This window comes from Pocillopora verrucosa, chromosome 3 (genome assembly GCF_036669915.1).
Source record: "Pocillopora verrucosa isolate sample1 chromosome 3, ASM3666991v2, whole genome shotgun sequence".
NCBI lineage: Eukaryota > Metazoa > Cnidaria > Anthozoa > Scleractinia > Pocilloporidae > Pocillopora > Pocillopora verrucosa.
This window is the reverse complement of record NC_089314.1, coordinates 27,758,460-27,783,423: the sequence shown is the minus strand read 5'-3', so window position 1 is coordinate 27,783,423 and position 24,964 is coordinate 27,758,460. Positions and strand designations below refer to the sequence as shown.

Genomic DNA, 24,964 nt, shown 5'->3' with positions numbered 1-24,964 from the left:
ATACATTCTCTGGAACCCTCAGTGACGGAGAAACGTGGGCCGAGGACCGTGTAGAACGTTCTCGAACCAGACCTTTTGATTATTTGCCCCTCCGTTATCATGGCAACCAGCCCCAGTGACGTCAACCAAGGCACCCGCCTAGGTCACCACCTGACGACTCAAGCACTGTAGTTTTAAAAACACCTCTTGGCCGATTTAGACAAGTAGATTTGAATTACTAAATATAGAACATCAATTAACGATTCACGTGCACCACGAAGTCGTGAAAAAAATTGTTTACTTCCCCGAGGTCAAAGATGCTCTCTGCGATCCGTCCCAGACCCCGGCGTTATAGGACGTCTCAGGGGATATAAAAGCCTGCGCGCGGGGGATTGACGAATATGGCTGATCAGCAAACTGCCTGATAAGATACGCTTGTTTTTCAGCACGTATACCTGCGAGAAAAGCTTTATTGTCTGGTGTGATTTTTGAAAAGAAATGCCGATGAAGACTGGAGACGGAGATTCGAGTGGTATTCCATCTAATGTCCCGGCTTTTTTGGTGAAATTGTGGAAGTTGGTTGAAGATCCACAATATGAGGAGCACATTTCGTGGAACAAGGTGAATAATGTTTCCTTTACTACATTTGCTTCGCGACAAATTACTTGGCTTATTTACTACAGATATCTACCCGATGTTTTTGAAATGAGTACATTAAATCCTTTTTCTTCAATAATTGAAGCTCGAAAGGACGATTTCGACCTTTCGACTTTTTTTCCCTGTAGAATGGGAGCGGATTTCTGGTGCACGATCAAGCCACGTTTGCACGCGAGATACTTCCTAAGTATTTTAAACACAACAACTTTGCAAGCTTCGTCCGCCAGCTGAATATGTGTAAGTACTATCTGTTAAAAATAATTCAACGGGTTTTGACGATTTTCCTGTCTTGGAAGTTTCGGTATTCAGTGTTTGACAGTTTCGGCGCCCTTACCTTGCAATCTATTTCGAGTTACTACGTTAATTCCTATTAAGAATCTTGTTGAAAACATGCAGCGAGCTTTTAGATTTCCTTGGAATAGAATATGAGTTATTACCTGTATTCAAAAGAATGTGTGTAATGTGTAAATTTTTACTCCTATCATTTTCCCCGTTTTTATTATGGCGTGGGCGAAGACGCAGAGTTATGCTTAGCTTCACGAAGTTAAGCTTTCCGGTTTATTTGATTGATAGCTTCTAACAGAGTTTGGTAGATTACTGTGCCTACATGTTTGTACTTTCTAAAATATTTCCGCTTTTGCTTATGTAAATCACAGCTGCAAAAGTAGAATGTTTACAGGGAACAACAATGCGTAATATTTGTATGGTAGAGGACGTCGATTTGATCATGTGAATGTACAATGTTTACCCTAAGTTAAATTAATTTACAAAAAAGATCCATCAAAACAGCTTTTTTTCAAAATCGTTTCAGATAGCTATTTGTGAATGCAAAGATTTTTTCCAAAGAATATGTGATATGTTTTTTTCTGTTCAGTCTGCATATAAGAACGTTTTTTCTTTTCTTTTCTTCGAACAAAAGCAGAACCAAAGAAATTTCTTTGGTCCAAAATCCATTCATTTTCTCCATGATTGTACTTACAATGTGTTGCATTTTATAACTGGGAGTGAAACCTAAATGTATATGTAGACTATGCTGTAAAAAAATTTTTTGCAGTTACCAGACTGCAAACATTTTTGCATGACTGTCTTTAGTAATTTATAATGATCTGAATTCTTAATACTTAAATCAGCACATGCACAGAGCCCACCTCCTGTCCCCTCTAAGGGCATATAGTTGATTGTTATTCTTAGCAAGAATGAAACTACCCATGGGGTACAAGGCTGTTGTAAAGTCAATCGGAACAAATTTTGACACTCATTATAAGTGTTCCAGTTCGTCACCCATCCTTGCTTTTATGAGGAAATCAGATTTTACTCAAGTATAAGAGGTCAAACTAGATTGATAGTTGCCAAGTGCATATTCAGCCAAATCATTATTTGAAAGCAAGGTGGATTATTTACTTCAAGTAGATAAACTTAATGGAGTTTGCGTGACATTGACATGGCTGCAGTACATGGTACATTGCGTATTGAAAATAGCCACACCTTACTATATGATTAATAGTTATTTTTGTTTTACTTTTTTGTTTAGATGGATTCCGTAAAGTTATTGGAGCTGAACAAGGGGGTCTGCGATCTGAGAAAGATGAATGGGAATTTTTCAATGGAAATTTCAACAAATATCATCCTGAATTACTTGAAAATGTCAAAAGAAAGGTTTGTACAAACTTGAAGAAGTGGTTTGTTTTCTCAGTGGTATTTTTTTAAAACTCGATTTGCATAAACCTTAGAGAGCACATTCAAGGTACTTGACTGATATTTGTGGAGGATTCTAAACTGACTTGTTGCCTAAGGGTTTGATTAAATGATAGAGCCAGTCACAACATTTAATCGAGGTGCAAGCATTTAAGAAAATCTAAAATGATTCATTTTTTGAGGGTCCTAAACACATTTACTATTTCCTGGTCAGTGGATGTGACTTTTCCAAAATAGGTCTCTAGATCTTAGATTGGTTGAATATTTTTTGAATTTGCTTTCAGTCTGGAGCAAACAGACAGTTTTATTTTGGATTAAATCTCAAAATGTAGTTTTTCTTTTTGTAAATTGTAGTGAAATGATGAGGGAAAACATGGCTTCTTTATTATAAGGAATTATAGTGAGGCAAAGTTAAAGAAATATCCCCTTAAACAGGGCGTGAAAGTAATTTTTTTTTCTGATAGCCACTTGGCTTCTAAATTCTTCAAAGTGGTAGCCAATTCAAAAAAAGTTGGGTGCCATTTTCAAAGACAAAGAAAACCTTTTTTTTTTTTTTTAACACTGTCATCATTCTAGAAATTAAGTTAGTGAAAAGATCTTTAACATGCTACAAAGTGGACACTAGGATGGATGATATGTAACATCCAAGCTCACCTAAATCCAAGATGTCGTCTAGTTATCGATCGAGATGTATGTGCTGCGGTTTGGAAACAAACTTAACAGGGAAGTTTGCTGCGGATTTATGATGAAGCATTCTAGTCGCCAATTTGGCAACAAATTTTCAGGATTTGGTCGCCAAAGTGAAAAATTTAGTCACATTGATGCCGGTATTAGGCACATTTTCTTGCCCTGTTAAATTTTTCTTTTTCCTTCTTTTGCAATTGGGATCAATGTAAAATTCATGTGAAATTAGTTCTCAACATCTCCCTACTAAATAATAATAAATGTCAATACCTACAAAGATAATTTCTCCATGTTACCCTCACCCAGTTAGAAGCCCTGTTAGAAGATAACTACCTGGTAAGTTTGGTCTTTTTATTCTGTAGGCAACACCTGAGGAAAAGAAAATGAGGACTGAGGATGTGTCTAAAGTGCTAAATGATGTTCAAGACATGAAAGGAAGACAAGATGAAATGACAATGAAACTTGATCAGATCAAGAGGTGACTATCAAATCAACCTTTTCTTGTGGCAACAGGAGTTGATTATCAACACAGTACTAATAATTCTCTGGAATATGTTACTGCTGTTAACTTTTTACATCAAGGTGCCACTCAAAATGATTACAAGTGTGGCTGCTTTAGAGATAAGGAATCTATCTTCTCTAAGTTGTGTGACTAACAAGTACCATGGTAGAGGTAATAAAGCGATGATACAAATGTTTCTTTCTCCTGTATATAGAGAAAATGTCACATTGTGGAATGAGCTGGTAGACTTGCGACAAAAACATCAAAGGCAACAACAGATTGTAAACAAGGTGAGGAGAGAAACTGAAAAATTAACCAAGAATTGTTTAAAGGAGGGAGTTAGAGACATCAAGTCCTTCATGATGATAATGTTACCAAACACTTCGTCTGTAAGGACAATGAGTATGTGCCCTGGCCTTTGAGGGAAAGTGATGTGGAAATTGAAGTTTTCAATTTATTAAAATTTTAACAGTTTATTTTAGTTTATTACCTCTTCTGTTTATAAGCCATTGTGATGTTTGATATCTGGGAATTTATATTGCAGTTGTTCCAGTATCTGATGCGACTAATGTATCAAAATGACAAGCTGACAAACCGCAAAAGGCAAGTAATTTTTTCAGCTCCTTTGCTGTTTCAGTTAATTTGCATTTCCTCTTTTTCCACTAAGGTTGAATTATGGGTGGAAAGCTGTGCTTTGCGTCAGTCATTTTCAAGTATTATCACACATTATAGATACTTCTGAGACCCACTCTTACTTGTGAAGCTAGTATATAATGTGAACACCCAACTTCACGATAGATAAGCTGTAGAACTAAACACTTAGGAATAGAAAGGTTTAAGACGTTCTTGCAATTTAATAACATCAATCTTTCACCTGCTGCTTGCAGACTGATGTTGCAAGACAGCACAGAAGAGCAGTCATCAAAGAGAGGGAGATATGAGTACAGAGACACATCAGGTCCCAGCAGTGGCCAACCACCACCAAGTTATTCTGCTCAGAGGGTGAGTTTTTGACAGAGAGGGCAATCTTTTTTGAAGTTTTCAGAGTACCAGTTTGTCAATCTTTCTGATTCCATGGATTCCTGTGTGTCCAGGAGTATGTAGTATATATATTTGTAACAGAAGATAATATTTTTAAGGGGCAGTTGAGAACTATAGCTTATTTGAAAAGTGTCTTGTAACAGGAACAAATTCTTTTACTTGATCATCAAAAAAATTTACAGGGGTCTCAGGTAAGTAGGCAGGTGCTATTTATTTTAAATGTGGAAGGTTTGATAATGCTTAAGGAGTCCAGTGGCATGTTTTGCCCAAAAAGTTTGAAATTCTTCATTCTCACAGATCAGTTTTTTTAGCATTGTTTCTGTTGATATTTATCATACTTCATATAACCTTACAATATTAAAACAAATTTGGGTGTTTAATATTGTAATTATTCTGATAAAGTTCATTTAAAGCCTCTAAAGAGGTTGTCAGCTATTTACAAGCAGTAGGTCAAGTGAATACCTAGCCATGATTGAAAATCCTGCTAAACCCTTTAACTCCCAAGATCTCATCAGTAATTCTCCTTACAGTTCTGCTATGTAGTTCTTGTGATGTTAGTTTGAAGAATTTGGTATTGGATTAACTAATTATCCCCTAATTAATATTTTTCTTTATTCTCATCACTTCTGTGATCAATATTGTACTGGTATTGTAAGGAGAAATTCTGTCTTGGTCACTCATGGGAGTTAAAGGGCTAAGAATCTTTCGTTAAGATCATCACATAAAGAAAAAAATGACAGAAAGTTATCTTGACTTTAAGTTATTAAATTGATGATTATCGTTGGTTTTTTTTTTCTTTCAGCCAAGCACACAGACACTCACAATATCTGATATCTCAAACACATCTTCTTCAAGCATTCCTGGTAAGTTTAAAATTCACTATTGATAAATTTTGTTTTTAACAAAAAAACAAGCTCAGTAACTTGTTTTGGTAATATTAAAAATGTTTTTTAAACCTGCATTGTTATTATTTACTTTCATCTCTAATCCATTGTCTTTTTTCCAACCTTTTCAAGCCACTAGTGGGCCATTGATTACTGCTTTACCAGATGAGGACAACATTTCACATGCCAGACCAGTTATCAGATTTCCAGAGGAATCTGTACCATCCTCACAGCCTATTGTGTCAAGTCCTGTGTCATCATCAGGTAATTAAAAGAAAATATCCCTCTAGTGTGAAGAACATACACAAAGAAGCCCTCCTCAAAGTCAACAAATTGCTTTGGGGTTTGTTTTCTTTGGTAAAATGTTTGGAAAATTTGAAGAGGGTAGTGCTTGGGAGAAAGTTTAGGAAGGAGACCAGAATCACACTTAATTTGATGCACCTAATTAGGCAATTTCCAATCATTTCTAAAATGCATCCATGATTTCATTGGTTTACTCTACTTTACATGTCCTCTATGGTCTAAAACTAAGCCACTCTCTCAATTGATCAAATGTAGCTCTTATTCCATCAACAACTTGGTCACATGCAATTTGGTTTACTTGTGTTTAGCATAAGCTCTGGCTTTGTTTAATTTGGTGTTGTTTTTACTTTGGTTTTGGTTTCACAAATAATGCACTTTTGAAACTAAATGTTAGAGTTTTCAGCGTTAGAAATTGACTGTCCTTCATTGATCATTACTAATGATTTATCAGGAAATCACTCCTGTTTATGTACTTGTCATGTTCCTTCATTGATCATTACTAGTGAGTTATCAGGAAATCACTCCTGTGTATGTATTTGTCATTTAGTTAATAAGGCTAAATTTAGAGCATTGTTTGATTCTAAATGAACAATTTTATTCATAGTCTGATTGATTATTGATCATTACTAGTGATTTAACAGGAAATTGCTCCCATTCACGCACTTGTCATGTAGTTAATAAGGCTAAGTTTAGAGCATTTTTTTATTCAATTTTTGTTTGTAGTTTGAAAGTTCATGAGTCATATTGGTTTCATTTTTCCTTTTAGCACCAACGTATCCACAAGCCTCAGTGGTACAGCCGTGCTTTTCAACAGGCGTGGTCACTTTTCCTGAGGAGCAGAATCAGACAACTGTTGTGCACCCAACTCATGTCATGGAACCTCCTCAATCGTACGATGAGCATCACAATATAAGAAATAATCCTTTGATGCGCAGAATTTCTCAGGAAGATATTGGCCCAGACAGGTTGTGTAATTTTGCAGATCCACTGACAAGATTTTTATTATTACAGTGTTTTCAATACCGTAATGATAAATAATTGAATCAATGGCTAGGCAGATCAGGAAGTTTTTGCCAAGCTTAGCAAAAGGTTGCTTTTCATGTTCATGTATCTTAATTTGGATAGAGAAAGGTTCTTTGATTATTAGTTTACATGTCAATATCCAAGATGTTAAACAGATCTCCTTCTCTCCTTTCGAGTTCACTAAATCTCCTCCCAAAAATTAAATAGATTTTTTTTCTCCTCATGTGAGAGGTGAATTCAAATAATTTACCTTCAATCAAAAATTGGAGTCTTCTTCCATTTTCAGATATTTGTATTTTGGTCAATTCTTTGCATCCATTTTAGTGACTTCAGATTTTGGGCAAGACTTAAGGTGGGATGTGATCTAAAATCAAACATCTCAGTATTGCCCATCTTTTATTAGGGGATTAGATTTTGTGGAGTTGTTAATGTCAGGTTGTTTAATTTCTTTTTTTTTTAAGTTGCTGCCAAAAAATGGTTAGGAGAGAAAATAGCACTCTTGTATTATGAACATTTTGTCATACATTGCTGATTTTAGCAGCCACATCTCAGCAATTTTATCATCTATTTACTCAATGCTGTTTAACTTCTTCCCCATTAGCATTAGCCCAGTTAATATAGAAAAATGGCCTTGTGAGGATGATATTGTAGAAAGGTAATGTCACCGTAACTGTTGTAATTATTTATCATTTCTATAATGAAGAACGATGATAAATGATACAATAAGTGACATTTAAGGCAGACAGCTCCTCAATCACGCTGTTACTTAAAGTGACACCAATTGTGGCTTTGAGGATAAGAGAAAAATAAGAGGATTAATCCAAGCTGGAGACCTCTTTTCTGAAGAGATAATGTGGGGGGCTTTTTCAGGAAGATAATCAGTTCAGTGAGGTATAATCATGTTCAAAGACTACATTCATGCATTATAGAGAAACTTTTATCTAATGCAAAAAAATATAGACTGTAGATACGAAAAGCATTCAGCCTTTAATGAATTTCATGCTTCACCTGTATACCATATCCTTTATGGTCTAGATTAAACCTTGTAAAATGGTTATAACCCTTTAACTCCTATGGGTGACCAATACAGAATTTCTCCTTACAATATCAATACAATATTAACCAGAAAAGTGATGACAATAAAGAAAATATCAATTTGGGGATAATTAGTTGATTCAGTACTAAATTCTCTGAACTAACATTGTAAGAATTGTATGGTTGACAGTAAGGAGAATTACAAATTTGATCTGGGAGTTAAAGGGTTAAACCACTTTAAGTGCAATTGCTTAAAGCTGGACAGTTATAAGGGAAAAAAACCAATCAAACTTTGAATTGAGTGCATGGGATGTTGGCAGATGTCATAAAATAACCAATCACAATGCTCTTGTTTGATTATTTTTTGTCTTATCAGGATAGCATCCTCTAGCTGACGAGTTTTTCTTTTCTCGTGACTTCGTTGATAGATGATACATTGATATTGTGTGAAGTTGCTTGTCGATCATTTTTGAACTTCAAGGATTAGTAATTGTCACGTTGTAGACAGAGAACAAAAACAAATTTAGTTGACTTTTCAATATATACAAGCCTTTGATCAATGTGGAAAATTCTACTTATCCGTCTTCATCCATCACGGTATACCCTTGCAGGGACAACATTCTGATACCTTTAAAATTTAGATCCAGAAAATTTGCTTTCTGTCAACCAAATGGTATGTCTTTGTTTGCAGAAATTTTATAGGTGAACAAGTGGATTACAATTCACAGATGCTTGAAAACATTCAGTACCAGCTCTCTAATCACCCCATGATCTTGGATAATAGCTTGTTTTATGATGTATTTGGCCACGATGGAGCGCCAGGAGCACCAGGGCAGGTACTGAAAGTCTATCGATATTGTAGTTAAGAGTCAAAAAGTTTTCTGAAGCTCAGTGCAAGAGCTACGAGCCACGAGATCCGAAGGGCATGGGCTCTAATCCTTAAGGGGGTGAGGTGGGGGTGACTAGGAGACTACTAAATGGCTCCCTCTTCGTGACTAGGCGACGAAAAAAATTGAAAACATCAGCTTTTATTCATGTTGATGTTCGCCAAGTCGGTTAATACAGGGCCAGTAAAATTTTCGCGCAATGTTATTGTATACTATTTCTCACTTTTTTAACGTTTTTTGCTTGTAGGATCCACTGGATGCCTTGGCTGACCGAGCTGCAGCCAGCCCTCTTCCTGGAGTTGGGCAAAGCTCGTCTCAAGGTAAAAAACGCTTTTTTTCATCGGTTATATAGTTTTCCAGTTTTGGGAAAGAACAGGAAATTGGATTTGGCCTTAAAGTTTGCTTCTGTAAGCTTTAGTTTGTTTGATTTTCAGTTCACCTTGGCGCTAACAAAACCTGTTTCTTTTCTCAGGGGGGCATGAACTAGTGCAGTATGGTGTGCAAGGGTCTGGGGCCAGCAGCACTTCTCAGCGTGGACATCCTAGGCCAAGGGATCACGAAGACCAGTACGTGCGAAGAGACTGGGGCCAAGGACAGCAAGCGCAGCAACAGCCTGGACATGACGTTCAGCATTTCTTTAATGGCTAAACTGTTCAGATTAGTTCTAGATTTTTATTTGATGAGGATTGTAACATTTGTCCTAGCATTGTTTTATACGCTTCATTTCGTGCGGCAGTTCTCTCAAGTTCGTTTTAGTTATGAGATTTTGTCGTTTTTGAAGTTTTAAGAAAATTGCTAAGTCAACGTCATCCGTTACGAGCACGGAACCGTTCAGAGAATTAGTCGTGCTGATGTAAGTTATATTAACCAGTTAGATGTAACAGTAAAGTGGAGACAGTGTTTTATGGAATGAGCAGCAGGAAAAGGCGCAGAGCCGAGCCACAAGCGCAGGAAAACGGCAGTCAATGGCAAGTGCGGGAAAATGGTGGCCGATGGTAAGCGCGGGAAACGCTCGTCGGGCACTTGACGATTGTTTTGGGTTTCACTCTTGATTAACTGAGAAGATTGTATCTTCACTCCGATTGGTCAGATCATATCATCTCAGACTCTCAGTAGAGGAACAAACAGCGAACACAATCCTCTTTGAAGTCGCTTGGAGAAGCGTTGTAAATTGTGTATCGCAGTGAATATTTTTTAATGAGATACGGAACTAACGAGTGTTACATAATATAACAAAGTCAAATTCGAATGTAATAAGTAGATAACATGGTAAGCTAAGGAACTGTATCGACGAAACTTAATAGTACATCGTATAGCGTACGAAAAACTTTTTTTATAGCTCCGCGGGGAACAATTAGCAGCTTTAATATACACTAAGGTGTTAGGATTTTAAATGATTTAAATAATTAAATTTGTCAGACAGTGGTAAAGACTACCCAATTTAAAGCTAAATGAGAAATAATTAAACAAAACAAATAAACAGGGTCTTGTGTGACGTTTAGGAGCGCGGGCTCATTTGCCGAACAGCGGCCAGTAACCGGACCCAAAAGTACTTTTGCAAATTATCAATTTCTTAATGAACAGTGAAGCACTGGCGTAACTGTCAGTACGGTATGAATTTAAGCTACCCTTTTTTCCCTCTCCCTAGTCAGACAGTTTCGTGAACAAGTACTAGGGTTGAAACAATTTCAGAAATAATTCCTGCCAACGGGCCTTAATAATTTAAAAGAAAACAACCTCCGTTTCTTATTCATAATTCATACTTAGACACAGCTGCCCAGTCCTAATATTACAGCACTTCACCTCTTGTGACAACAGACACGGTTTCCTATTTAGCATTCCAAAATAAATAGGAAATATAAATACTTAGCACCGACGGGATGGCCACAAAATATTACACACTTTGGGCAGATCCCTGCACCGTTGGCCGAAAGACCTTAAACGTCTATTCCAGAGAAGGAATATCCGCAAATGAACCGAGCACGCCGTTAGTTCTCGGCCCTAAGCGCAGGTTGACATCTGTGAAGGAAGTTTTATACAATCCTCGTCTTCCGACTTTAAGGAGAATGGATATGGATGAAGTGTTAAAGAAACTAACAGATGAACATTCGCGGCACTCAACACCGTGTAACAGAGGTGATTATAACTTGCTATAACTTTGTAATGGTTTCACAACTTATGAGTATGGACCAACGCTTAGAGTTTCCTTGGCAACCATGTTGCCAATCTGAAAATTGTTACAATCTAAGCTCAGCATAAGTTTCTTTTTTATCGTTTTTAGAAAACTCCGAGCAGCTTTACATGTCAAGGAAAAATAAGTTTTGAGCTCCTTCGGACGGCTTTTAATAAGGAACTCTGTAATTTATGCGCACGCTTCCAAATTTATTATTTACGGCCAACAGAAATTATGAAACACCGTTACGTAGTAACCATTCGTGTTACAATAACGTTTTAGCCATTTAATCGTTTGTTTTGAGTTAAATTGCAACATCGATTACAGCGGTTTTTTTTTTATACCTTTCTATTTTTTATTTTTTTTTCTCTCTAAGATGTCCATGACAGACGGTACCGTTTTTGTATTTCCTGAAAATAAAAGGCAGCTCAAAGTAGGCCAAAGGAGTCTTCTTTTTTAAGTATCATTATTCAGATGAGCACTTGAAGGGCGAAAGCGGCAGTCACAAAGCGTGATAGCTTCAATCAACATCAACGCATTTTTAGTTCTTGACCAGGCTGGCTCCACACATTCCAAAAGCTCGGTTTCCATGCGGCCTTTCTAGTTCCCGTTCTCCTTAAGCCAGCGCGCGCGCGGGTCTACATTATAACCTGGATGGCAATAATTAGCCAGCTGTCTCCATTGAACAAAAACAAAAGCGATTCAAATTGCACGTACTTAGTTACATTACACGCTCTGGTAACAACTTCAAATCGACTTACGCCAGCCCGCAGCGATCGAGGAGACGCAGGAATTTTTCAAAAGCGAAAATGTCCCGTCATTTACAACTCGCTCTTAGCAGCCGTTACTATGACAGACAGGGTATAAGGTTTAGCCAACATGACGCCGTTAGACCGCACGGAACAGACTACGGCTATTCGCCTCCTCGGAGGATGCTGGCTGCGGTGAAGGAAGGAATGATTCATCCTAAACCACCGACATATCGACAGATGGATCGCGATAGCACACTTTGTAAACTTCCAATAGAACATTGCAGGAATTCTACCTCCAGACAAGCCGGTGAATATCGATTATTTTTCCTTTCGATTCTCTTTCTCGATTGTAGTTATAAACTTTGTTTGTTTTAACAGGTTTGTAATTTGATCTTGTTCATACAGAATTTAGTGTAAGGGATCATAACTCTAAAAAATTTCTGCTATTCATGGCCTCTCGACAAGCGTATATTATTATGCCGGACTATGAATGCCTTGATTTGCGTAAGGTGGCTTTCTGCTAAATGCGATCTTTTGTTCTTGAGGCTGTCGAATATTTAAGTCAATTAACACTCGAGAATTTTAAAGGTTTATTTGATCCCCTATCAAAACATTCTACCAAGGCAAATGTATTCATATCATGCGATAAAGTTAAAAAATTTCGCTTTTTTTTTTGTGTGATTGAAAACAAACGAGGCCTTACTAACTTTGACCTTGTAAATTTAAACATATTTATAAGGTCAAAGAGACTCAAAGTAATTGAAAATGAAAATTATGTTGATTTAGAAAATCTCCTGCTCTGCTCTCTTGAAATTTGCGAAAGGAGGAATATGATAGACAACACAACATGCCATAGCAACCACGCGCGTGTGCATGATAAATGCCCGACAATCGCGCGTGTTTTAATCCGTTTTGGAAAACTTATCTCTGGTGAACTACTGGCCTGTCATGTTTTTTTCCTTATCGTAGCTTTATCGATTAAAGAGTTGATCATTTATTCCGTGATTTTTCGCATGAACCACTTCTTGCTTGAAGAATTAACATTTTTGACATTTTGACCTATATTCGATTCGTAGACAATGACAACTAAACATTTCTTTGTATTCAAATTATTAAACTTTTCAACAGATAAAACTTATTTACGAATAGAATGGAATTTTTTGATGACAGGCAAGTGTGTTGTCTAAGTTTAAGCAACAAAGGTCACCTTTCCTCTAAGGACAAGAGTAGAGTTCTTATTGTTCCTGAAAAGAAAGTTTACGACGAATCGATCTCAGACCCAAAGGCGAGCAGGAAAAACAATATATGATCATTTAATCTGACATTTCTGAATAAGAACTAGGCATATCACAATTCGTTATCAACAGGTTAGTTTCATTTTCAGCCAGGGTGCTTCCAGGTGAAGCGAGACTCCTTCCTGTAACGCTAGAATTGATTTTTACTTTGATGCAAATTAATACTGTCACCTATAAACTAATATTTTCACACTAGCTCATTAACTCAGTATGAGGTCACTTTGAGGTTCAATTCCCTCAAGGATGATAATTAATATTAGCCAAGGCTCGCTGAAACTCTAACCTTCAAACGACAGGGACGTGCGTGATCATTTAAATTAAGCTGATTCTCTTAAATGAAATTCTGCCATGTAATTACGATTCCAAGTAGAAATTGTCAGCTCGCAGGGTATCTTGACAGACGGCTCTCGAGTTTTCATTATACGTCAGACACAGATTACCTCACAAAGGCTTTGCTCACCACTGATTGGCGCAAACTCGCACACCATTGAAATAAAGTTTTGACACCTTGTGCAGTGTCTACAGTCAACACAAGCAGGCCTGAATCGCTTACGAACAAAGGGAATAACTTCTTCCTCGCAGGCTAATTTTTTTCCAGTTCGGTCGCTGCGACCGCCTTTTTCGATGCCGATTACAGCTCAAACGCGCGTTAACCCGCGGTTTGCGGGCAGATCGCATATGCTGGCCTCAGTGAAAGAAGGTCTCTATCACCCGATGTTACCAACATTCCGGCGTATGGACATGGATACGGCAGTTCACAAGTTACCCGAAGAACACTCGCGAACTACGACTCCACTGACACGGGGTACAGATACCGAGATTGCAAAATTAGGGTAACTTCCCTCTTAAGCATTAGGGTACTAGTAATTGTCTTTCTGCTGAATTTACTTTTCAGAGGATTTTGAAAGCCGCACTATCACCCTGTTCAGACCAGCTGAGAAGTCGTTGTCAGGCACAGTAAGTTGATATTTCATCTGTCACTAGACAGGACGGATTTTGGGAGCTTTTTTTTTCAGAAGAGTGCATAAGCAATTAATGCTCAATAAACTTACAAAGAAATGTTTTAATTTGCTTTTTAAGCGAATAACCGAGACGGGGCGACAACTTCAATCTACTTCCTACCAGCCCATCGAATCAGGGTAAGACCTTTTAATGATTTACGATTTTGCGCGCGAGAATATGGATTTCTGATTTGTTGGAAAGTGTGAAAGTGTTTGACAAAACCAAAAAAAAAAATTAAATCACACTTCAGAACCTTGAATACTGTCTGGAGGAGATAGACGTCATAAAAGAACAGAAGTGAGAGTATATCTGCAATCATTAATTTTTGTCTTAGCAAGTTATTTAACTGTTGTTCAGGGGAGTGCGCTGCAACTTTTGTAAAACATTTATGTTTCACCCGAGTAGGTTCGGAGCTCTTGAAGCGAATTTTAACGATTCCTGCTATTTTCTTTATAATTCCAGAAGCTCTTTATGTTTATTTCAATTTTCTGCATTGCTTCCATGGTATGAAAGGTTTGTTTACCGTTTTTGGTGTTTCTGTTGACGGTAAAATTTTCACACAATACCAAATCTCCCAGAACAAAAACAGCGGGCTTATCAGATTAGTGCCAAGACAGTGCACTCGATTTAATAAGCAAATCAAAAAACCCCGCACGAAAAACTTGAACAATGGCAACTGAACGGCGCATCAATTCATCATTTCATCAGATTCACGAACACACGGGACTGCGGGGGCAGCCCTGATATTGAAGTTTCCTGTTCTGATTGCGGGAATACCACGGGAGCACAGAAGCAATGGATTATTGTCATTTTTAAACTCAAAAGTCACTAGAACAACTCGCGCAAACGAGACGTCGCGCGCGAAGGCCAGACGAAGCTCTCTCTCACCCCGCGTGGTCACCCGCACATGTGTTACCCATGTTCACGCTAAACACCTGCAACTCAAATCTTTACATCTTCAATGGCCGAACCCAGAAAATATATTTAAAGTATCAAAATTGGGAATTTTTTAACAGCATGAATGCCGCTATCTTTTAATTTTTTTCCGTTCCAGGGGTATGGCAGAATTTCTAAAGCGATCAATGACGTCACAGTCTCAGAAACAACCATCCCCTCTTCCTCCCAATGGTTAGTATAATCAACTTCTTTTGGCATAATGATTATAATAGTAATAATTATTATAATACAATAATAATGATGATAATGAGTAATAATAGTGGTAAGTCCAGAATGACAAAAATTTTTTTTTAAATTTGAATAAATCTAAACAAAATTGTACTAGACATTTTGATAGAGTAATAACGGTAGTAACAGTTCACTTCTGCACTAATTTGGAAAAAAAGTCACTTAAAACCACCAATCAATGATAATAATAATTAAAATACTAATTATTTAGAATGTAGTTATAATAATCTTTGTCATGAAAAATTTGACAATAATGATAATAGTAACAGTGAGTTATAATCATGATAACGATTAGTGATGAAAAGAACAATAATAATAATGATGAGTGGCAGTTATGATAATAATTGTAATAAGAGTGATAATATATACAACAATAATAATACTTATAGTGAGTGATATTTATGATAAGAGTGATGAGAAATAATAATATCGATAACAGGTAATTATAATGAAAATGATAATGAGCAAGGTAGTAATAATGATGATGATAGTAGTGATATCTAAAATAACATTAATAATAATGATGAGAATGATAATAATAATAACTATAACAACAATGATGACAGCAAAACAAAATTGTGAACATTTCCGTTGTATATTTTAAAGAAACAGTGTAAAATGAAAAGTGTGCTTTGTTGCTGTAGCTGAAGCTTGACAGTTTAAGTCACCTGTCAATACTAGTTTGTGAAGAAAACCTGATTGGTGGAAAACAGAAGTTGATCACTTTCCCATTTGCCTCAACAGAACCATCAGAACCATACACATTTATGCCTGAACCATATCTCAAGTATTCTGCAGATCAGATGAAGTTCAATGGTTATGCAACAAGATACCTGTCACCAAGGGAGACTGCATCATGGAGAGTAAGCAAATTCAGAGGAATTTTTTTTCCTCAGTAATAATGTCCTATGAATACTTGAATTAATAACAAAAAACAAGCTTACATGAATAAAAAAAAAAAAATTTTTGTTCTTTTTGTTTGCGCAGTATTCCCTCAGACAGGAACCCTATATTGACACAAGGGGTCAGCGACCAATTCCTGCCACCATCTAGTGAGTGCATCATTTCATGAATGGTTTTAATTATGATTTTACTGGGGAAGCTGGGATCTTGGTTCATGTCAAATGTTTAGTATAAAACCCCTTGCTTTTAATTTCTACTGCTCTCACTTAATAATAAATTCCATAAATTGAATGATTAATTTAGGTTTTAATAAGGCCAGAACTGATTTTCTTTTTTATTCTTGGTTTACAGTAGTCGCTATCGAGATGCTCATCCAAGAGCCAGGTGACTTTCTCATTTTATATCTGCATCAGTTGAGGCTGAGGTGTAGCACCATCACAAGATGATTTTTAAGTTATCGGCCAGGGTTACATATTCATTGGCAATTGTTTAAAAAAAAAACCCTAGAAAGTTACCATATCTAATTTTACAGATACATATGGGTATGTTTTATTGATTCCCATATCATATTTTATGTTTTCCTCATATTTATCTTCACTGTACCATTATCTTTCCCTTCAACTGAGTTATTGAGCATCAATCAACTAATTCAGAGGTTTTTACATTGAACATAAACTTAGTCCAAAAGTATGGTTTTCATCTTTTAAAGTGAGTTTGAGTTTCTCTGTTGCATTACTCCTGATGAAGCTCTATGAGTGATTAGAATCTAATTTCTCTATGAATTAACACTACTGAATCAAACAAAAAGGTTAAGAGAATATAGGAAATGACCACCCACTCAAAAGGCTCTTGATTGTTAAGCAAATTATCCTCATCAATAACCTTATATATGTGTAGAGAACAGTATGGAGAATATGCATACTGATACTAGGGTTTAAAGGGTTAAGATTCTTTTTCTTGTTGTTTGCTTTACAGTGTTGCAGCAATGCACTGGCGGTGAAGATGGACAGCATGCTTGAAACTCTTCAGACTTTTTTATAACAGACTGCCATCAAAAATACCAAACTCAGGAACCATTTCCTTTTCTAGTAAGCCCCCAAATGTCCTTCTCTACATTTGAAATTGTGTTTCAGCACCAGAGTGGAATAAAAAATAAGTAAATAAATAAAAAACCCATTGTTGTGAATCTAGATTCACATTGGCATTTGAAATTTTTATTAAAAATGCAACATCTGAGAAAGTATGATCAGCAAAATTGTTAATGGTGATACAAGTGTGTATATGTATATTAAAATATCACTTTTAAATAAATTTTAAAGAAATATGGCCTCTGAGTCATTTTATCACTACTTAACCTTTAAACCTCAAGAGTGACTAGCATCTAATTTCTCCCTACAATATCACTACTGAATCACACATTAAGGTCATGAGAATATAGGAAATGGTCATCAGGGAAGGAACCTTTTGATTGGCAAACAAATTCTCCTTGTCAGCACCTTTGGAGTTGTATAAAGAACAGCAAGGAGAATATGCATATTGATGTTATGGTGTAAAGGGTTAATGTACCAAATAAACCTGTGATACTAGTCATTTAAAAAAACATGAAAATTTAACTGAAGGATGTTTAGTTAACCATTAAAATAATGTGCTTGCTACCTTGAAAGGATATAACTCAATTACACAACAACAAATAAAAACATAATGTAAAGTTCTTTAATAGCAAGTCCATTGTAAACAACCAAAAATAACAGTACTGAAGTTAATATTAAGAAATTGGTGAAAAACAGATTTTGACATGAATATACAAAGGATCTCTATCACGCACACACCAGAAAAAACAGTACATTCTGGAAACATCTCTGCTTTGACATGGCCATAACCAAAATGATATATTAGAACCTAGTTATTGTGTTAAGCATTCATTCAAGCCAGGAATATAGCTTGTGCAAACAAATTTTAGATGGCATCAAAAATCATGCAAAAGAGCTCTCTAAAGCTCTGTTTTACCAGTGTCAACCTTGAACTGTTTTAAGATGTTGCGGCGCACACTAAACTCATCATTCTTTTTGGCACTAATGGCCCCATCTGAAACATAAAAATGAAACAAACACGAATATCAGTAAGAATTTTTTTGCAACCAAGTTAACCAAGAAGTGTTTAAGATGTAACTTATGTAGATTCAAATCGTAGTGAAATCTTACCAAGAAGCCGGTTCAAGCGTTCTATTTCAGAAGTGATGAAGGCATCTCCTTTGCTCTGCACCCTCTCCATAACCTTAGTGTAATAGGTTGCATCCCTGCGCAAGGTAATGTAAAATAAGCAAATGTCAAATGTTGTCTAACATCAAAACTAGTCAGCTTATTACTTTGCTATAACAGAAGCATATAACAGAAGGTTATTTGCTTCTGGTTAAAATCAATGTTAATTGAACCTGAAGGATTTGGGTTTTCTATACTTTTGTGTTGATTACATATTCAAGGCCAGTGAATAAAAGTTGCAGCTTCTCTCTTTAAAAGACAAGAAATTGATAACCAGAGCCCAAATTAACTTTTAAATGCAGGTCCCATGTGGTAATTAAACATACTTGTTTCAGCCACCAGGGGGAACAACTTATGTGCCAAAAGGGAGTGCTTAGTAAAATACAAAATGCAAAGTATTTAAGATTGTTCTTTGGCTCAAACATATTCCTTCTCATAAATGATCACCAGTTTTTTATACAGAAGGGCAAAAAAGAATATTGATCAAGGTTCTGTCCCTTGAAGAAAATGAAGAACACTGATAAGACATTAAGTTAGTCCCATACTAATAGCTGTAACTAACATTCTGGTTGCCAACAGTCAGTATTTATTTGGTTGTGTGATTAGCTGGTCAATTTTACCCTTTAACCCCTAAGAATGACTAGCATCTAATTTCTCTTTACAATATCACCCCTGAGTCAAACATTAAGGTTGCAAGAATAAAGGAAATGATCACCAACTAAAGAAGCTCTTTTTTGTTAAACCAATTCTCCTGATCAGCACCTTTGAAAGTGTAGAGAGAGCAGTATGGAGAGTATGGATTCTGATGTAAGAGTGTGAAGAGTTAAAGGAATACATTTCAGTTGTAGTCTAGCTTATCTTACACTTACTTAGGATTCTCTTGTGCATCAATGAGGGACTTGGCCTCCTCCAAGATTGAATCACGTTTATCCTTAACAGAAGGAAAAAACATTGTGTGAACAAGTCACAGAAAGTCCATGAAGCAAAAGGTTTCATTTTCATTCCTTTCAATCAAAGTCAATTTTTACCACATTGCTCATGAAATCCTTGGCAAACTCATCAAATTTGTCAATCCTTCCAGCCTGCAGAAAAACAAAAGATGCACAGTTTTCCTTTCCATTTATTCAGTGATAAAAGTTAACCCAGAATTACATCAGGCAACATTACATTAGAGCAAAATTAGAACCAAGGCCTTCTAGAATATTTCACTGATTCACAAGATGAGTTTTAAACGACAAAAAAGTCATTTAATATAAAGGACTTGGTTTTTAACCTTGAGTAAAATACTAAGAAACAAAAACTCAATTTAAATAATCATCTTAAGTACAATTTTAACATAATCCTCTGTTTTAGCCCATGGTTTCTAAATAATTTGCTAAATAAGTTACAATTTCTCAAAAATTGCTAAATCAAAATTTTGTTAAAATGATTATAATATCTTAAGGCTACTAAGTATAAGCAGTATATTACATCATCACTAATTCCTCCACCAGATTTTCTTTTGGTTTTGCACTTTTCGTTCAGAAAGTCTATGAAATCTTGTTCACTACGGCCTCCACTGTACTGAAATAAAATCCACAACAAAACAATTAGAAACGTAGCCCTCAAATTTAGCACAGCTCAAATCGAAAAAGCATAGGAGGTAGATGAAATAAACAGTCTCTGAAACCTGCATTAACACTTTAACCCTGTAGGAGTGATTAAGCAGCTAATATCTCCTTGAAAGTACCATGAAATATTTAGAGAACTGCAGGGAGAAATTGCATACTGATGTTAGGTTCAAGTGGACAATCACAGAAATCTCCCTTGTGTATCCTTTAAAAAGATTTTAATAAGTAAGTTTCCTTTTATGTTTTTAATTTTTCAGTGAAATTTTGAGCATTTTTAATCATGCTTCTCTAGAGAGGACAACTACTTTTGGTACATCAATATACCTAAAAATCTCATACACCACAAAACAGTTTATAGGAGAGAACTATGTGATACAACTTACCTCTTCTGCTTCCTCACTGTCTCTGGGGAAGAATTTAATAGTTGGGAAGCCACTCACACCGTACCTGAAAGAAAGGATAAAGTGAATATAAAAGCGATCTTCGCAGTAATGATCACTGTGTTGGTTCCAAATAAACCCGTGAAGTGGTGAATAAATGGCTGTGAATATATGAAAGTCATATAATTGAACTGCGGTTAAAGACGTGAATATGAAAGCGATCTTCGCAGTAATGAACACTACTTAAGCAGTAGTGAAAAGAAGGCCTGAAAAAAATTCAGGCCTGTACGGGATTTGAACCCATGACCTCTGTGATACCAGTGCAGTGCTCAACCAACTGAGCTAACAAGTGTTACCATAAGGCCCTTTAAGTGTTAGCCCTCTGTCAGAGCCCTTCCCTCTGACAAAAAAACAGCTTAAGAACTCTCTACAGTGGCCACTATAAATTACCAACTCAGTTGATAAAACCAAATTATCCTGTATAACTGACAGCACCAAAGTTTCTACACAAACTAACCCACTTTTTTCACTCATTATCTTAAGTTCATGATCATAGTTAGACATGACAACATCATGACATTTTGCCCTTCAAAAGCTCACCTTTCACCTAAAGTCCTTTCTCCATCAGCATCAACTTTGGCTACAACACACTGGAAATACACAAAGTATACTAAATTATGAAATAAACAAATGAGCAATCAGTCCAAAAGGACATGTCTTGTTTGCATGAAAGTTAACTATTAGCAGGCTAGGTTCATCTGTTTCATTTCGAAGAGAAATACACCAATCTCAAGGCTCTAGTCTTCACACTAAAAGAGGTACAGTGTCTGAGAATTTGCAACATTTTATACAGTTTGCATTGCTAAACTGAACAATTCTATCGACTCCTGTCATCTACTTGACCTGAAATCACCTTCCTAATTTAAAGGGCTTCATGAAGGAGATGTCAAATTGGATTGTCTGCAGTGCTGCCTAAAAATAAGTGGTATGATCTACAATTAACAGTTAACCAAGACAATCTCATCGAATTCTACTGAGAAATGGGAGTGGCACAAAACAAAATAACAACAACAAGAACACAAGATATGCTTTACACAACAAAAAAAATATCTTGCACTATAACAACTTACATTTGGTTCATTCTTGAATGTAAGTCCCACTTTCTCATACACAGGGGCAAGGTTTTTACAATGGCCACACCCTGGAAAACAAGAAAACATGCAGAAAAATTTCAGCACTGTGTGACAAAGTTTGGAGTAAAATAATTACAATAAAAATTCTTACATGGGGCATAGAACTCGACCAAAACATCTTTTGTCTTGTCCAATGCCACTGAGTCAAAGTTGGAAGAATCCAGTTGTATAACATTTTCCTTGAAGATAGCCTTACTGGCTCTGGCACCTGAGAAATTGATAAATGATATATATTAAATGAAAAAAGAAACAATGTAGTAAATTAAAAAACCTAACAAACTCAAGTTTATTGCATAATGACCACACCCAAGTGTCCCAAATTGCATTTTCTCTCTAAATAATGCAACTTGACTTATTTGATTAAGTGAAATCTACAAAACATATCTACAGCTATCCTTTTAACCCTCTACACCTTAAGATTGGTAACAAAATTCTCCATGCTCCTCTCTATAAATGTCTTTTGGTACTGACAAGGAGAATTCATTTAAAATCAAAGCTTGGTAAGTTGGCCTTTGTTTGTTTTACCCTCATGACCTCCTGGAAAGATGTATCAGTATAACTGTGAGAAGAACTTAAATGCTGGTCACTCTTTGGGTTTAACCCTTTCCTACACAAGATCTCATCAGTAAGTCTCCTTAATATCTGCCATACAATTCTTTCCTCCTATGGTGCTTAGAACTAAAATATTCAATTGAAATTGGCTAAAATTTCACAACAAGAAAATATCATGTTACTTACCACTTTTACCCTCAATAAATGACACAAGATCTTTAATATCCCTCCCACCTGAATAGCTGCAATGCAGAAGAAATACAAATGTAAATTATTAACTCACTTATGCACACAACAATGTTAAATATGCACAAAACAATCCTCCAATCTTGAATCTTTTCAAAGTTAGTAATTGGTGGCCTGGAATCACACCATGGTTGCAAGATATAAAATTTATGTTGCCAGTAAAAAAATTTGGTTGGAGGTTAAATTAACATCTTGAGGTAAGATACTTGAGCAACCAAAGAGAAACAAGAGATTTTTGTCAAAGAAAACAACAGAGCATTGATAGTGGTCTATACGAATATTTGTCTCTCAACAGAATCTAATAAACACCTCACTGGCTACAGCTTACTACTAGAAGAACAACAAAAACAGTTACAACTTGAAGTTCTGCAACCAGATTACAAAAAGCAAGAGGTCTTAGTAAAAAAAAACCATTTCTTACTCCTCAGCACTTGTGCTTCCTTTTGGAAAGTACTTAAGGGTAGGAAAACCGCTAACTCCAAATCTGGAACTAAGAGTTTTGTCTGCATCGGCATCCACTTTGGCAATAACGACATCATCAGCTTTAGCAAAAGCTTCTCCTAGCTTCTCGTATGTTGGTGCAAGAGCTTTGCAATGACCACACCCTTAGAATACATCAAACACCCCATCAATATTAATGTTTCTTGATGCAAGACATTGAAGACAAGGTGACATAACAACTAGTACACTTAGCTCTCATCAAAGAGGTTTGGTCCTCATCTTGGCTAACCCATTTAACTCTCACTCCCAAGATCTTGTTAGTAATTCTCCTTACTTTCTGCCACACAGATCTTATCATGTTAGTTCAGAGAATTTGGTATTGGATCAACTAACAAGTCCCTGATTGAAATTTTCTTTGTTTTCATTACTTGTCTTCTTGATATTGTATTGACAACATTAGGAGAAATTCTATCTTGGTTACTTGTGGGAGTTATAGGGTTATGCATGAACAAGTGCAAATAAAACTACAAAATAGATAACTTGGTCATTACTACAGAATATATGATGACTCCTAAAGAAGCTGTTTTAGCTTTAATTAGTTTTTGTTCATACAACTAAACCTTGAAATTTGCTCCAAACATTAGTATAAAGTTGTGTCAAACCAGTTAGATAAAGTTTGCAGTAATGTAGCAGCTTTAAATTGCTTCTGGAGAAGTTGTACATCAGCACGGCTTGTAATTTGCATGCTGATTGAAATATGTTATGGTCTTGCTGTGAAGTTTCATGTAGATTGAAATTTATTACAATTTCAGTAAAAAAGGTCTGCTGTAAGGAAACTAGTTGAAAGATTTTGGGAGAGCTGGTAATTAACTGGAGCCCAATTTGTTCTACTGCAAAGAGCAAATCCCAAAAGTGGTAAAAGGAAAGGCTTGCAAAGGGCAAAACCACCAGATACAAGTTAGGAATGCTGGCAAAAATCAAAGATAAGTTAATAGTGTTGCAGTTTAGATTGGAAGCTCACTGAAAATTCATAATATTCTATTTCCAGATCAAACATGGTGACTGAATAAATCAATAGAACTTTTTATTGGTCACTACAGAGTGTGCTTAAAGAGGGGTGTAATGACATGACCAGGTATAGAACAAAGGCAACAATGACACCAAAAACCAGTAAAAGAACCCTGTGTCTATTGAAAATTTTAGTATTGATCTAGCAACTGACTTAGCTCCATCTAAACTATTAACAGAGTTAATCCTATGTAAAAGCCACCCTGTCACCATTGTGTGTCTATGGTGTAACATAAGAAACACAAAGGCTTCTCTTGTGTTCATACCCCCTGGGATTTCCTTTTCAATTCCCTTCACCGTTTTTCAATAATTTCCAAATGCTATTTTATTCATCTCAATATCTAGAACTAGTATTTTCCCCTCTTTTTTTTCCAAACATGATTGAGTGGTAACTTTAAAAAGTCTAGTTGTGAAACAATAAGGAAAGATAAATCAAAAGGGAAAAAAAGAGAAAAAACCTAGGGTTGGCAGGTCTGTCATTAGAAGATTTATTCACCTTGTTCGGATGCTTACTAATCAGGAGTTAATTTCTTTTTCCTAAAAGGATAATTTTCCTATCTTGGATTAAGTTCAATTGTGTACTTTACCAAATTCATTTGGTGTTCTACTCACAGGGTGCGTAAAATTCAACAAATGCAAATTTATCGCCATTTACAATCTGAAAAAAGAAGAATAACAAGAAATGGTTAGGGTGATAAAAGTACATCAACATCTTAGCATTTTGTACACCAGAATGATATGTCTGCAGTTGACCACGTGTCAAAAATTTTTAGTTTATCGATTGGGGCAACAAAGTTTTATTAAAACAGTCATTGGGAGTGAAGCTTCTCGATCAAATTGTAAACTTAAGAAAATCAATAAGATCAACTTCGTTGATTTTTGCGAAAAAATCTTGGTCACTTTGTAGTTTTCAGACTCAATACTTTCGTCCAATCATTGTTTGACACCGCTCTCTCAGATTGTGCATAAGTAATTGCGTCCTCTTCTCAAACGATAACATCCTAGAAAATACATACCGAGTCAAAATTTTCGTTCGTAAGGTCGATTACACTTGCTTGAGAGAAGGCGATTCCGACTAAAAAGAACAAAAGAGACGAGAAGTCAGCCATTTTTTTTCCAGAAAATGTTCGTGACTCAGATCTACTTGGTTGATGACAAACTCCTAAGATTTTACAAGAAGCGCCCACGCTCTACTATCCAGTGGTTTTCCAAAGAA

The 24,964-nt window shown here is 36.0% G+C and overlaps 3 protein-coding genes across 6 annotated transcripts; 2 read left to right on the top strand and 1 right to left on the bottom strand.

Moving 5' to 3' along the window:
• The first annotated feature begins 350 nt into the window (after window positions 1-350).
• LOC131799403 (heat shock factor protein-like) lies at window positions 351-10,185 on the top strand. Of its 2 annotated transcripts, none has more exons than XM_059117131.2 (13): window positions 351-600; window positions 765-873; window positions 2,168-2,292; window positions 3,378-3,493; window positions 3,732-3,807; window positions 4,062-4,120; window positions 4,405-4,519; window positions 5,361-5,421; window positions 5,575-5,706; window positions 6,512-6,710; window positions 8,495-8,639; window positions 8,938-9,010; window positions 9,163-10,185. In XM_059117131.2, exons 1-13 carry the CDS (start codon window positions 478-480, stop codon window positions 9,336-9,338), a joined length of 1,509 nt encoding a protein of 502 aa, XP_058973114.1. In that variant the 5' UTR covers window positions 351-477; the 3' UTR covers window positions 9,339-10,185. The 2 variants fall into 2 exon arrangements, with proteins under 2 accessions (XP_058973114.1, XP_058973121.1); XM_059117138.2 differs by having other exon boundaries at window positions 353-600; window positions 6,512-6,635.
• Window positions 10,186-10,284: 99 nt separating this feature from the next.
• On the top strand, window positions 10,285-17,341 carry LOC131799429 (sperm microtubule inner protein 8). Of its 3 annotated transcripts, none has more exons than XM_059117153.2 (8): window positions 10,285-10,826; window positions 13,806-13,867; window positions 13,991-14,049; window positions 14,967-15,040; window positions 15,842-15,960; window positions 16,085-16,149; window positions 16,352-16,384; window positions 16,976-17,341. In XM_059117153.2, exons 1-8 carry the CDS (start codon window positions 10,571-10,573, stop codon window positions 16,998-17,000), a joined length of 693 nt encoding a protein of 230 aa, XP_058973136.1. In that variant the 5' UTR covers window positions 10,285-10,570; the 3' UTR covers window positions 17,001-17,341. The 3 variants fall into 3 exon arrangements, with proteins under 3 accessions (XP_058973136.1, XP_058973140.1, XP_058973145.2); XM_059117157.2 differs by lacking the exon at window positions 10,285-10,826 and adding an exon at window positions 11,489-11,922 and having other exon boundaries at window positions 16,976-17,334; XM_059117162.2 differs by lacking the exon at window positions 10,285-10,826 and adding an exon at window positions 11,972-13,715 and having other exon boundaries at window positions 16,976-17,336.
• A 350-nt stretch (window positions 17,342-17,691) lies between these two features.
• LOC131799420 (uncharacterized) lies at window positions 17,692-24,926 on the bottom strand. Its single transcript, XM_059117147.2, has 13 exons — window positions 24,765-24,926; window positions 24,361-24,406; window positions 22,661-22,844; window positions 22,180-22,235; window positions 21,533-21,649; window positions 21,379-21,449; window positions 20,849-20,898; window positions 20,252-20,315; window positions 19,729-19,821; window positions 19,287-19,340; window positions 19,128-19,189; window positions 18,202-18,296; window positions 17,692-18,085 (listed from the first exon to the last, which is right to left on the bottom strand). The coding sequence occupies exons 1-13, from the start codon at window positions 24,855-24,857 to the stop codon at window positions 17,991-17,993; spliced, it is 1,080 nt and encodes a 359-aa protein (XP_058973130.1). The 5' UTR covers window positions 24,858-24,926; the 3' UTR covers window positions 17,692-17,990.
• Window positions 24,927-24,964: the final 38 nt, after the last annotated feature.